Source organism: Apteryx rowi, unplaced genomic scaffold, assembly GCF_003343035.1.
Source record: "Apteryx rowi isolate R43461 unplaced genomic scaffold, aptRow1 scaffold_75, whole genome shotgun sequence".
Classification (NCBI taxonomy): domain Eukaryota; kingdom Metazoa; phylum Chordata; class Aves; order Apterygiformes; family Apterygidae; genus Apteryx; species Apteryx rowi.
The window spans coordinates 1,555,838-1,570,522 of record NW_020451038.1 but is presented as its reverse complement, the minus strand read 5'-3'; the positions used below and the strand labels follow the sequence as shown (position 1 = coordinate 1,570,522).

Sequence of the window (14,685 nt, the reverse complement as noted above, 5' to 3'; positions counted from 1 at the left end):
GCAGGGAGCAGCGCCCCGGGCTCCTCCTGCCGGGCCGCCACTGCCTGCACGCCGGAAGCCCTGGCCTCCGCGCGGCGTCACTTCCGCCGGGCGGCGCCGCGGCCGCGCCACCGCCCTCAGACCGCACCATTGGCGTGGGGCGGGGGGGGGCGGACCGAACCATTAGGTTAGGGCGGAGGGGGCGGACCGAGACAAGGTGGGGCGGGCCGAACCACTGAGGCGGCGGAACAAACCATCGGGAGGGCGGCGGACTGAACCACCGAGGAGGCGGCGGCGGCGGGGCGGGGGGGAGCCGCTCCCAGCGGGTGGCTGCCTCCTGCAGGAGCCGAAGGTGACGGGGCCGAGCCCGCCGCCGCCGCGGCCCTTCCCCTCCGGAGCGGCGAGCCTGCAGCGCGGAACCGCCCCGCAGTGCCGGCTCGGCACCCTCTAGGGCGGTGGGCAGCCCGGCCCGGGCCTCCRCCGCCGTCAGGGCTCGAGGGCAGCTGCCCGGGGCCGCCACTATCCCGGCCTGCCCCGCGCCCGCTCCCGTGATCCCGGCGTGCCGCGACGCCCGGCACTGGGGTAAAGGTCGCGGGGCGGCGGGGGCGGTGCTTGCTCAGCGGGGACACAGTGCCCCGGTCCCGGTCCCAGTCCCAGTCCCCGTTCCAGCCCCGGCCCCGCTCTCCGCCGTCGCCATGGCGAAGCAGGTGCAGCCCATCAGCCCCGTGAAGAACTTCTTCGCTGGCGGCTTCGGGGGCGTCTGCCTGGTGTTCGTGGGGCACCCGCTGGACACCATCAAGGTGAGGGGGCGGCACGGTGGCGCGCCGCCGGGACGGGACCGCCGCTGCCGGGGTCGGGGGGCACCCGGGGCGTGCGGTGGGGGAAGCCGGCGGGGGAACTACGCTTCCCGGCGTGCACAACGCAGACGGGAGGGAAGAACTACACTTCCCAGCGTGCTTTGCGGCGGGGGCGGGTGTTTGAGGCGGACTACACTTCTCGGCGTGCCCCGCGGGTGGGGCGGAGACCGACTACACTTCCCGGCGTGCTCCGCGGGGAGGCGGGCGGGACGCCCCCTGCGGGCGCGGCGGTCCCGTCGCCCCGCCGAGGGGAGCCGCCCCGGGGCGGGGCCTCCCGGAGCGGCCGTTGGCCTCGGCCGCCGCCGCCGCCCGGCGGGAGCCCCGGTCCCTCACCSCGCGCTGGGCTCCCCGGAGGCCGGTTGTGCGGCCCGAGGCCGTCCCGCAGCCCCTCTGTGAGAAGAACAGGAGGGGAGGAGGAGGAGTAATAATAATAAATAAATAATGATAGATCAGAAAAGTAACGCTGCTGACATCATCCCAGCAATTAAAAATCGTTAAATACACCAAAACTCAAGTCTTTTCTGCAAATGGCTAAAACGATGCTGAAGTGTCTTTACYAATATGAAGTCTGGTCACAGAAAGTATTCCTTTGTAGTCACGTAGACGTGTTCCCTGAATCAAAGCTTAGCTAGTAACATTTAATGAAAGCGCGTTTCCTGTCTCTTTTTGCCAGGTCAGGCTGCAGACGCAGCCCAAGCCGCAGCCCGGTCAGCCCCTGCTCTATTCTGGGACCTTTGACTGTTTCAGAAAGACTCTGGTTGGAGAGGTACTGTGTTAGCCGGCGTTACTGCGCAGCGCCTGCCAAAAGTGTCAGTTGTCCGTGTACGTCACAGCAATGGCATCGTGTGGGAATGCTGCCCACCCCCCCCGAGAATATAAAATTCCTGGGTTATCAGTTGAACTGGTTCTAATTAAAATTTGTCATCGGATTACAAAACTTGAAGGGAGATCTGTTTGAGGAGCACTTACCATCTGCTTCCAAATATGTGTCTTTTGGCTTTGTGAAGAAACACTGATGGTTCAAAATATTGTGATATTAATATCTGAAGCTAAAGACCGGGGTTAACATTGGCAGTTGTTTGCTGGCTTTATTGTCGTAGGTGGTGGAATCTCGTTGTCTTTGGTATTTGGAGCTCTCTCTGGAAGTCCTAAAATAGGCAATGACTTTTGTTAATAAAAGCAGTACTTTTAATTTCTTCTATAATATATTATTATACCATCTGTGAGAAGGTGGATGAGTAAGTGGAAGTTTCAGTTCCTAGTGTTTTTTTCTTTTCTTTTCTTTCTTTCTTTCTTTTTTTTTTTGTAAAAGGGTCAGAGGGACCATTATAGTAACTGTTTGATCTTCTTCACAAGGTGGACATTGGCTTCCACTCCATGACTCCTTAATCAGCCCATATCATGTGATTGAACTATAGTCTATTTTCTTTTTAGAAAGGCATGCAGCCTTGGTTTAAAGACTTTAAGTGACATAGAATCCACCTTGCTGCTTGGTAAGTTTTTCCAGTGGCTATTTAACATTTGGAAACAATGGGTGTAATGCCCAACTGTTTATTTACTAATCTGAAGTTTAGTTCCTAACCACTGGATCTAGTTGAGTCACTGTTTGCTAAATGAAAGAGCTGTCTCAGATCAGAAATCTACTTTTGTGATAGGGCTCATAGATTGTTACCTAACCAAAGTAAATCTTGCTTCCCTAGTCTCTTCCACAAAGCACTGAAAAGCTTTAGTAGCTCTCTTCCGAATCCCTTACAGTTTTTCAACACCCTTTCTGAAGCACGGACGTCAGAGTGGAACCGTAATAATAGTCTTCTGATGTGAAGTTCAAAAGTAATGCTGCCTCTCTACTCCTACTCAATACTCATCTGTTTCTATAAGGAAAAACGTTAAGCCTCTCTGCTAAGACCTTTTACTTCCTGCTGCTCGTGGGAAGATTGAGCAGGCGTGTCTGATCTTTGTCAACCAGATAGGATTTCATTACACAGTCAGTTGTGCCTGTAAGCATACAGGCATATATTGGGAGACACAGATTTTGGGAGGGGGGAGGGGGCAGAAAATATTTAATTTGTGCATCTAGCCTTTATCTAGAAGGATAATTGTAACTCTCCTTTTAATTAGAAAGGAGTTAATATCCTCAGTTGAAAGGCAAGATAAATGAAATAAATGCTAYTGCTGGGGTCTGTATCAGAGTTTGTCTGATACAGTCTGCAGTCTGATGATGTCTTTTTTTAATCTAAAGGGAAACATCAGGGATGTAAAGTTGTGCCGTGAAAATGTTTTGGTTTAGGGAAGGAAAGCAAAAATAATCTGCTCTTGAACTCGTTCCAAACTGAGTTTGTTTGGGAAGTGAAGGAGTTCAAGTTGGTCTCCCTGGCTTTGTCTTTACCTAAAGAATGAACTTGATTCAGCATTGTCAGGCTTAATGTCAGGATTTTATAGTAATGTTGCATTTGATGCCTTCTTCATAAAGCATGTGTGCATTTTTGTATGTATTTGAGAGAGAAGGCTTTGGACATACTCTAATAGGACTATTGTTCAGGTGGCTTTTAACTTAACTTCCTTATATTTKGGATGTAAGTACAGGAGGCAGCATGAACAGGATTGGAAGAGAAGGCTGAAAATGGTGCCAGTATTTTCCAGGAAGGATAACCTTCCTTTGTAACAAGCCCTGAGCCTCGGCTAAATGTGCATCATTGCAAGTGAACAATAGAGCCCATTATTCCTCTAATTAATTGGACTGGCTGACTCTGATATTATCCTGTGTTTTAACCTTTTGCTTCTCAGTAAGTTGAAATGTGTGCAAAGTGTTATGCAAAACCAAATAATTCATGTGATAACATTTCTTGCAGGGAGTCCGAGGCTTGTATAAGGGAATGGCAGCTCCTATTATTGGAGTGACACCCATGTTTGCTGTGTGCTTCTTTGGATTTGGCTTGGGAAAAAGACTCCAACAGCGAAAACCTGATGACATTTTGACGTGAGTTTTGGTGTTACTCAGACATTTGGGAAAGGCACCCTAAAACTGTATTGTTGCACACTGAGTTGTGGTGTAAATTTGTCTCTTCTCCTAGGTTATAAATATAGCTCTAAAAAATAAAACATGGGTGTGTTTTAATGCTTCTGGAAGCGTGGGACTGATAGCACAGGCTAAAAACAGACAGCATGTGGCAAGTGCTATGCAATTCTCTTTCTATGCAAGAAGGAGCCATTAAACAACAATTCCATTTTAGATGAATACAGTGTGAGTTATATAATTGCCTGAGAACAGTCTCACTATTAACAGAAACTACTGAAGAATTAAATTCACGGTTGAGCAGTCTTGACAAAATTCAGTCACGAATCCTGATTCTCCTTTCCCTGCTAGCTGTGACTCTTACTGTGTCCCTATATTAGGATATAATAATAGCCATAGAAATATTTCATGATTAATTTCTGAAAAGCAGTGTTTATGAGCAGCCCACTTCTAACCTTCTGGAAAAGAGATGGTCCTGTGGAATGAAGCTTTTTTTGGTCTCTTTCAGCCCAAAGGATGGCTAAATTTTCTATGAGAAGCTAATCAAACTTTGTGTCTCTCTTCAGGTTAGCTTATGCATAAGGAGAGCCCCCCGCCCCCCTAAGGTACTCCCTTTCTTTGCTGAATTGTGAAATACAGCTCTAGAGGAACAGAACTGTAGTTTAGCAACATTTTATTCTATTATTCATACAATGCCTAGGAGCCATGTCGGAAAGCAGGAGTCCATTGTGTTGAGCCAAGCGTGGAGGGGTGCRGAGCCACTGTCTCCGCTGGAGCTTTGCCTGCACAGGGAGGTGCCTGGGTGGTACGGAGTGCATCCGGCTGTGCAGYGCTAGTTGCTCCCGCGACATGGAGCAAGCTACCTCTGCTTGGGTCACGTAGAGGGAGAGAGTGCCGAGGCGCTATGGCACTGTTTGCTCGCTTTCTAGTTTACCAGCATAATGAACTTCCTCATGTGGACAAGGCTGAAGGGTAAGACTGGAGGGGACTGGTGAGGAGTGGAGAATACAAGGAAACAAATCATCTGTGGGCTCGTTGCCATCATCCTAATCACCTCAACGCTTCGTGTTTTGTACACATCATAGCAAAGTGGAGTTTTAAGGAGCAGGCTGGAGGGGGGCAGCATAGTGTTGTGAGTCTTTATGGAGAACTCCCAAGCAGAGCAGTGGGAGAGAAAGTACAAAGATCAACAAATAAATGGCAGAGCTGTCATTGTGCCCCACTGTGCTGTACCTTAGATGCAGACATTTTTATGTAGTAAGATGTAGCGTGCCTGGGATGTGAGGGTCATAAAGAAAGGTCAGACCTTAGCACCATGGTTGTGGGTCTAGAGGCAGGTAGGATGTCACCGGTTCCCCATGCTGATTTGGAAGGGAGCTTTGGGAGGGAAGGAGATGGAAGGAAACCTGAGGATCCTGTTTTGTCTTTTCTAGGGCTGAATGATCCCAAGGTAAGTTAGAAAACTCAAAGCTTAGTTTGAGCAGGAGRTGCATCTGGAGTGGAGAGAGAGGTCTGAAAGACCTGATAGGCAGAAACTTGGATCAGTCCCAATGAATGAGATTACTTGGAGATAAGGTGCAGAAATGGAGAAGAGCTTTTGGCATGGTACGGACAGTGTTTGTGATGACTTCATAGAAATTTGGAGCGACGTGAGTTACCATCTGAAGATACTATCTGTTAATGCAGGGAGAGAAGTAAATGAGGAGGGAAGGGTCATAGGAAGCAGCAGCGGGAGGCCAGGATGGGAGAGGGAGGGAGAAAGTTTATGACAGGGAGCCTGGTGCTGACACCAGCTGAGGCCTGAGGAGTAAAGCTGGAGTGGTGGTTCTGGATTCAGGTTATGAAGAGAGTGTTTGCACAGTGTTTCCACTGCTGTTTCAGTGGTGTAGAAGCTAGACTGGAAAGGGGCAAGGTAGTCTTCCTGGAATAAGGCCTTCAGATGTTGCTGCAGACTGTATTAAATGGACTCTGAAAGGAGATAGTGCAGCTGGTGGACAGAGTTGTGGGGTCAAAGCAGGAAAGAATAAGTTGCACTTTATCCTATTGGTAGAAGATGAAAGGAAGAAAAGGGGAATTTAAGAGTAAAAAAGGGATATGAGAATAGGAAAACCTGAGTGCAATGCCATTTCTTAGGCACATGGAGAGAAGTAGAAGATGTAGAATTTAGTTAATTGAGAAACCAGGTCTTTTTACTAGGTAAGTTAGCAGGAGGTTGGATATAAGCACAAATTTGCGATGGAAAAAGTCAGCCTGCTTAAGGGATTTCTATTGTAGAGACTTTGCAGCATGAAAGCAAATGCAGAGTGTGGGGGGACGAGGGCAGACTGGTAGGACAGACTTGGCAATGTGAGAGGCTGAAAGAATGAGGGCCTGAGAAAAACTAAGTTTGGAGAGACACAGCCTTTGTGTTATCAGGAGAAAAGGCTGAGAGTAAATGGAAGGTCAACACTGAGACATACAGGCAGATTGAATCATAGGGCCTGACTGGCAACGTTAGAGACCAGGGTCCAAGTGAGGGAGCTCCCTGGCAGACACTCTGAGTGTGACAAGACCATGCTCACCCTGTAAGGGAATAAGGGCGACAGACTCACACAAGGTTTACAGAAACGTGTCTCTTGGTGGCACGAGCAGGAATAAGTGTGGAACTGCAGTCACTGAGAAGAGAGTGGGAGACTGGAGGAGGAAGAGATGTTCAGAATAAAAGTCAATGGGGAATGCAGTAGCAAATAATGCAAATAGAAGGAATATTAACAAATACAATAAATGTGAAGAGCTGAGTTACGGTTGCTGTGGGAACTGTGGCTTTGAATCCTAGAAATCTTAAATGTTTAGTTCTAATTGTGCATTAAATGCACTGATCATAGGCAGCGGATGTATTTCTAGTTCCACTGCCAGCCTTGCGTGCAACAGCGTAATCTGACGATACAGGGATCTTTCTGCCCTTCACTGCCTGTGTGTTGTGTTGCGTTAGGGTCTTTTCTGTTTCCTCTGGGCAGATATCCTCAGCTGTTTGCTGCTGGCATGTTGTCAGGAGTGTTTACAACAGTAATCATGGCTCCAGGAGAGAGAATCAAGTGCCTTTTACAGGTAAGGCATTGGATGGTGATTATGGGAATTTAATTTTAGGGGTCTTGTCTTCCCGTACCAGGAGCTTCCTTGGTTAGTGAGTTTACTCTGTTCTGTTTTTTGACAGGACTGAGACAACTGTCATTTAATGTAACTGTGTCACGAAGAAGCACTATACAAACTCACCATGACAATATAAGTACATACAGCTTTCACTGCTCTATTCACTTTACAGAGCACAAGCATTATCATATGTGGCATTTTATGAGGCATCAGCAGATGCCTCAGTCCATTTTAAAACATGGAAAAATCCAGTTTTTCAGAATGAACTTTATTCTAAAGACATCCAGATCCACTAGATCATGGGACTCTTTCTGTGGTAAAGATTTTCCATCATTTCCCCAAGTTCCCAATACATAACTGAGGGATGTATTTCAAAATACATAGAATACTTTTCTAGCGTTTATCTGAGTGACTGTAAGCTTGACACCTCTTTCAGGGTTTTTAAGGAATTGTTAGGAAATGTAAACATGAACAAATGAAAATACTGTCTTTGGCAGAGATGAGAATGTTTGCTTATATCAAACTATCTTGCACTCTATTAGTATGGAAATGGATGTTCACATGTTAGTTCTGACAGACATGATATTATCATGGAATGTTTTATACACATAAAAATTGTTTGAATTTTACTAAATTATTTGAAAGCTAGTTTTTGACAGTGTATGTGTAAAACTACCTAACTGACTTCAGTTGTTTCAAACTTACACTAGGCAAAATAAAGGGAGAATCTAGYTGCTGTGGACCAGTAAACACATCCTCAGCTTGAATGGCAGAGAGCTGTCTGAGAAAATGATGCAAAGGTTTCATCTGCAGGAGTGCCTGTGGAATGAATATGTGCTCTTTCCTCTGGCAACATGCACGTGGCTTTCTAATTATTAGCTGAATGATTGTTCACCAGCCAGAAACGATCACTTTAATCCTTCAGATCCAGGCAGCTACAGGTGAAACTAAATACAGCGGCCCATTGGACTGTGCGAAACAGCTGTACCGTGAGGCTGGGATTCGAGGCGTGTACAAGGGGACAGTGCTCACCCTCATGAGAGGTAACTGATGGAAATGTTCTGATGCTTCTTCTGCATGGGGTACTTTAAAACAAGAAGACTGACATAGTGTCATAAATCTTGCTGTCCCTTTAGCCTGTTGGAGATGCTTTATGTCATCTATTTATTTTTTTGCAGTCTGCAGAGCTACTCCAGTGCCTCAAAGGGACTCAGAAATAAACATGAGATCCTCAGTGAATGAGGAAGAGATTAGATGACAAGGATTCAGAGGGCTATAGGAACTAATTAAAATCCAAGGAGGCAAGAGGAATCAGAGACTTCAGAATACAGAAGTGGGCTTTTATTTATTTATTTTTCCTCTTGGGAGAAGGACTGTGACTGCTGTCTGTGACTATTGTTGTATAATGATGATCGCTTTAAAAGATGCGATTGCAGCAGTTATGCTTTCTACCTGCTTGAGTGTGGCTTATTTTGGAGTGGGATGGCATGTCCCCTCTCCTACAACAACAACAAAGTAATTGTGCCAGATACTGAAGGCCTTACATGTTTTGGTACTTTCTCCTCTGAACAATGTTAGATTGTTCCCTGTACTGGGGCAGTATTTTCTGAGTATAAGCTGAAATTTCTGTATTTTGAGATCTCTGTTTAGGAATTTGTTCTATCCTCTGCTTCTCAGCTAGCAATTTAATTCCACACTGGCAGTGTTTCTAGCCAGAGGCTGGTTGTCCAATTCAGGCATGAGCTAAGAATGGGTCATGGGAGTACCTTAAAACAACAGCAACAAACCCAAACCATCTTGATCAGAACAAATAGTGTGCAAAACTTACAGTTCCCGAACTGCTCTGATCCACCATGCGCCATCTAAGGAAGCTTAGTGCTGTCTCATAGTTAGCTTAACGGCTGGCAGCCAGGTCACAGTCTGATTAGAAGGGCTGCTGGTAGAAGTGCTCAAGAACAGATATTTTCCCAATTCTTGCCTTTAACACCTGCTCTCCCTAGGAAAGTCCAGGTTCCTCTGTGTAGAGCAGCAGCACTTTGTTTGTAGGCTCAGAAGAGRAATCTGGATGTATTTAGTGGTGTTGCTGAGCCGTCGCAGGGCCGCTGTCCCTCGAGGCCGTTTGGTTTCCCACTACTCATCGCCTGTGTTGTTTACCCACTAGATGTTCCAGCCAGTGGAATGTACTTCATGACGTATGAATGGCTGAAGAACATTCTGACCCCCGAGGGAAAGAGGTTAGTGAAATCCCAAAGTCGGCCTTCTCTAGACTTCTCAGACACTGCTGATTAATCTCCCCAGTCGAGAAGGAGTTTTGAACAGTAGCATGAAAATAACCAAAATAGAGAAAATTGCTGTCACTGGTTGTCCTGTGAGTTGAGCTATTTTGGTCTGTGGTTAGCTGACAGTTAAAATAGTATTCTGAGTTTCTCACAAATTCTAATATTGGGTCTCKTTGGCACAAGTAAGAAATATTTGGAGTAGGTCTCTGTGCACACGCAGGGATGAAAGAGCAAAGAGCTGGGACTTTTTTGTTTTTGGGGTTTTTGGTTTTTTGTTCTCCACAGCATCCTTGTGTGTGTGCTGCTGAATGAAAGAATTTGAACCTTTATGGTGGAGTAGACACATTTTGCCCAGAGGTGTCTGATTCTTGGAATTGTTGCTCAGGATACTACACTCTGTCTGTTTCTGCAGCATTTTGCCGCCTTCTGTCTGTCAGCCAAACTGCCTCTTTGGTTGGCATTTGAGTCAAAACATACAAGCTTTTACTTTTACTTTTTCTTCTTTTTCCCCCCCCCTCTCATCCCACCCCACTCCAACCCACCATAGTGTGAGTGACCTCAGTGTGCCTAGGATCCTCTTTGCTGGTGGCATGGCTGGAATCTTCAACTGGGCAGTTGCCATCCCACCAGATGTGCTGAAATCCCGTTTCCAGACAGGTAAGGTGCATGCCAGCTTGTCATGGCCACACGGGGTGCGACCCTCCAGGGAACGGCTAGGCACTGATGGAAGCTGCCGTCTGGTCATCTTCCTGGGTGAGAGGCAGCACGGCTTGAGAGCCACTTGAGACAAGTACATGAAAAATCCAAGTGCGTTTCTAGCTTTTCAGTTGGTTTCCTGGTTATTCTTTGGCAAATCAGGCTGCACTTCTCTGCCTCTGTCTCCCTACCAATATAATGATCCCAATTTTAGAGACCTGTTTTGAAATCTAAGCAGGGAAATCATATTAGAACCAGGTGTCTTGACTGTTCTACTACAAATATAATTCTTTGAATGGCTTTGTCCTTTCACTTCAGATGTGGTAGTGTAAATTCTCACGTGTGCTGTCTGAAATTAACAGTAACCATGTGGGCATGGCTGAGAGTATTGCTTTTAGAGTAACCRATCTGTTCTTGAATATCTGTGGCCTAGCTGTAGTGAGTTGGTCCCAGGCCTTGAGCTTCAACAAGATTGGACAGGTTTTTCATTGGTTTCTCTGGGAGTTTTACTCAATGAATAGTTTTGTTAAGGCTCCCCAGTAGTCCCTGTCTTTGGACTCAGCTCTCCACTGGACAGGATGCTTGCTTGTTTTTGTGTGTGTGGCTTTTTTTTATATATGTATATGTGTATTATGAATCATAACTATCTAGCGCAGGAAAATTTTCCTTTTTTTCCCCTGAATAATGGCTGCTCTGGTTGTTTCATGTCATAATTAGGGTTGAGTGTGAAATACATTAGTCTTGTGTCCTTGTTTCACTGAGCCAATCTACAATGGTGCTTTACAGAAGATGTGGTTTAATGGCAGTTCTGTTTAACTGGGTTAATTTGTGGAGTACTTGTTCAGTTCAGAGGGCTGGCAGAGGCAGTACTTTCCTGAGGAGGGTCAGGAGGTGGAAGAATTTGTCCATCAAATAGAATAACTTTTGTAAAACACCTCAGCAAATCTGTGCAACATCAGCCTGTGCTTTTCACTTGAAGTTTGTTGCTGTTCTTGGCTGGGGCATGTGACAGGATCATTTTCTGCTTTTTATAAGCCAGCTTTATCAGTTATTACACCTGGCCTTCCTATCTCCTAATAGCAGCTCTTGGGAGAGCTATGATCAGCCATGAAAGTAACAGTTCAGGTATCCAACCCTGGTAAAAATTCTTTTTTCTCCCTTCCTCCCCAAAAGATGACTTGGTTATGTAAAGTCTTTGTGGTGATGGTGAGCACCTAGCTTCTCTTTATTGGATCTTCAGTAAGCTGGCTTTTTTGTTCGTTTGTTTTTGACTGAAATAGATAATTTTTCCCAAGTAGATGTGTTTTCACAATATAGCTTCAGCGATGCTTGGATTCTGGTGTGGCAGTATAAACATGCTGAAAATCTTGKGCTGTTACACATGCCTCGTCCTTCAGCATTTGTGACTGTCACACATCATATCTAATGCGTTTTGATCCCTCACAGCTCCTCCTGGAAAATATCCAAATGGCTTTAGAGATGTGCTGAGAGAACTTATCAGAGAGGAAGGAGTTGCATCYCTGTATAAAGGCTTCACAGCTGTAATGATCAGGGCATTTCCTGCTAATGCGGTAAGTAAATTATGATTTCAGATGGATTTCAGGGACTTGGCCACTTAGAGTGAATATTTGCAGATACAGAGGAGATGACTCGCTGCTTGCTGGTGTACCATTTCAGTGAGATTCTCTGTACTGCAGATGCTTTTTGGCTGTTGGTGTCCAGGTTCTAAAATGTATCTTAATCGAGGGACAACACCAATTAAACCTTCATTCTGAGCTTTGCATGGAAGTCTGGCTTCACATGGAAGTGGCTGTTGACTCATTTTGATAGTATTTCACGTCTGATTACACATCCGCCAGTAGAAGACAGAAGTGTGTGGATGTTTGGACTGGCTTCCCATTCAGTAAATAATAAACCTAAGGGATTAGAAGTTCTGCCTTTGTATGGAGGGATATGGTAGAACTCTAACCTCTGCTCCAAGATTTTTTTTTTATTTTTTTTTTAACTCGYTTCCTCCTTCCACATCAACCATATCAGGTGTTTATAGTGCTGCAYTTCAAAAGCCTTGTTTGGAATAGGTCTTTACAGTCCATGCTTGTTCTATGTGTTCTCTCTTTTCCAGGCTTGTTTCCTTGGTTTTGAAGTTGCTATGAAGTTTCTTAATTGGATTGCACCAGGTCTATGAAGACTAGGAAGTCTTTGGAAATTATAGAGATGAGAGGGATGACAGTGCGAGTATGCCTCAGAGGAATAAAAGAATGATCACTTGAAGTTCCAGGAATGATTACTTATCTAATACCTTTTTGCCTTCTTCACGTTCCTTAGATGGTGCTATGTGCCATTCAGAAACAGAAGCTATAACTCTGCAATAGAGTTGATGACGAGTTAGAGGTGATACACCTGATTTCTGAGCCAAAGTACCACAGCAGTAATGCTGCTAATAGACAGCTATCACTATTACACACACTTCCTTAAGTACTTCCTCATGGAAGAAGGGGAGATTTTTTACAATTTTAATTCTTTATTTACTGAAGAATCATATAGCTATTAATGCTGAGAAGATTGCATAAAAAATTGTTAGGCAGTATGTACTTAATTCTCAGGGCATAAGCTAACAGTTGCACATATTTACAAGCAATATCAAATAGCATCTCATCTCTTGTAGCTTTTTAGTTGTGGCTGTTAACATGTTGACAGTGGTTTTAATCTTATGTGCATGTAATGCAACAAATATGGAACTAGGCAAGTGAGGGCAGAATTATGTCAGTGCATTGAGAGGTATTACARATATGACATAGGATCTTCACATTGATCTCTTTGGTGGAACTAAGAAGAAAAATGAATTATGCTCAGATGTGTTTACTAAACTTTACTGAGGCAGCCAGTAGGGAAACATGTTTGACTCACCTGATCTCATCTTTTCTCTGAAATCCCTTTGTCACTTTCTGTTCCAGTGAATGGGATAAATATCTCAAATGCAATTTAACAGGTATAGCGTGATCCACAGCAACCCACAATATATTTGATTCATCAAATTATTTGTTCTGGGATTCAGTACCTGACCTAAGAAATTTCAAGAAGACTTCTAAGAACTCAATTTCTCTAATACATGAGGAGGATACATAAAGGGGACACTAGCTCTGCAGTCCTGTTTAACTTTATTCTCACTCCTGTTCCTTGGTTTTCTCTTAATATTAAACATAATCCATTTTCATCTGAGAAATGACTAATGCTAAGGAGCAAAAAGCAACTTTAATTTGTTCTGGTTATGATGCAGTATTGTCAGAACTCAATAAAGCTAGCTGCTGCTTGGCTAGAATGCGTACTTTAGTTCATTTACTTTTTGCATGGTCATGCATGGTTGGTTCTGCAAAAATTTTCCAATTCTTAATTCTGAGATGTGAATGTGAAATAAGCTGTGTCATGCTGTCTTTAGTTGTTAATCCCTTGCCTTTTAGCTTTCAGATCTCCTGCTGTCTGACACGAGCCGTGGAAATGAATGTTCCACACTAAAGAACACMTCATGTCTGTGGAAAGCGAGTATTTTATGTGTTCCAAGGAGAGGCCTGGACACAGCTCTGGGGGAGCTTAGGGAAAGGATCTGTCCTGATGCCCCACAGAAAAGGAAGCTGAGAGGTTGTTTTCAGCTTGGCATGGCCTGCTGGTCCATACCATAAAGTAGTCCTCACCTTGGCTCCCTGTAGGGTCATTCCTAAACATATACTACCAGATGCTACTGCAGGAGCCTTGAACCCCATTCTCTTTCCCAATTCTTTGGAAGGACCAGAAGGGAACCTGCCTTCCCCAGAGTCAACCTTTGTGTTTTACAGGGACCAATGAARTAGTCCCCAGCATGCAAAAAGCCCAGTTGCTTAGGGCTGCCTCCGTGTTGTTCATGCTTCTTACCTACCACAGACCCTCCCCACTTCTCCTGCTTCTCAAAGTCATTGCAGCTATGGGTGAATGATGTACTTAAAGCAGGAACAGTGAGTTATTACTGGTTCAGAGAAGTGGTGTTCACAGGGCACTAACCTCACAAATGGTTTTAACCACAACTCTAGGTTTACCGAGGCTAAATCCAAACTAGTTTTAAGAGGACTAGTCAGCTTTTATGACTGTGCTTCCTAGCCACCAAATGGTATCCTATACTGATTTGGTTCCTTAGTTACTCTGGTCACTTTTGTGACTTCTGTGCTAGGGCTGTAATGCCTAGAAGTGACTCCTCTCAGCTTTAAAATGTATCATAAAGCTGGATTATCTCTTTTCCTTTTTACTGCTGTGTCCCAAAAATAATGACAATTCTTGGAAGAGACAGACATGCACACACACACTGCATTTCTTCTCTTAAAATTCCAGATATTGATGCTTAACACTGCCTATTCCAGCTGCCCTGTCAATTAATGCATCATGTTGAGCTCCTAATCTCATAGGAAGCTAGGAAGAACTGAAGCATAATGATCCTGGTTGTAGACCAGGATCTCTTCTAGATTGGTTTTTCGATGCAATTGCCCAGCAGATGGCTGTCTGCAGCTGTCAGCAAGATGGACAGACCTGCAGGACCAAAGGGAAAGACAGAGGCAAGCAAGCACACAAGCTGGTGCTGACAGGTCACTGCAACTTTCCAAGCCAGGCTGCAGAAGTTTTGCGTCTCTGTCAGTACAGACAGGCAGMTGGAGGGCAGGAGCCTCTTCTCCCCATCTATCCCACTGAAGATGTCAGTGATCCTTCAGGC

The 14,685-nt window shown here is 45.2% G+C and overlaps 1 protein-coding gene across 2 annotated transcripts; it reads left to right on the top strand.

Moving 5' to 3' along the window:
• Positions 1-213: 213 nt before the first annotated feature.
• On the top strand, positions 214-13,272 carry SLC25A20 (solute carrier family 25 member 20). Of its 2 annotated transcripts, none has more exons than XM_026088093.1 (9): positions 214-779; positions 1,510-1,602; positions 3,686-3,813; positions 6,846-6,936; positions 7,904-8,021; positions 9,140-9,212; positions 9,805-9,914; positions 11,400-11,524; positions 12,076-13,272. In XM_026088093.1, exons 1-9 carry the CDS (start codon positions 675-677, stop codon positions 12,136-12,138), a joined length of 906 nt encoding a protein of 301 aa, XP_025943878.1. In that variant the 5' UTR covers positions 214-674; the 3' UTR covers positions 12,139-13,272. The 2 variants fall into 2 exon arrangements, with proteins under 2 accessions (XP_025943878.1, XP_025943879.1); XM_026088094.1 differs by lacking the exon at positions 214-779 and adding an exon at positions 1,205-1,417 and having other exon boundaries at positions 12,076-12,631.
• The last annotated feature ends 1,413 nt before the right edge of the window (positions 13,273-14,685 follow it).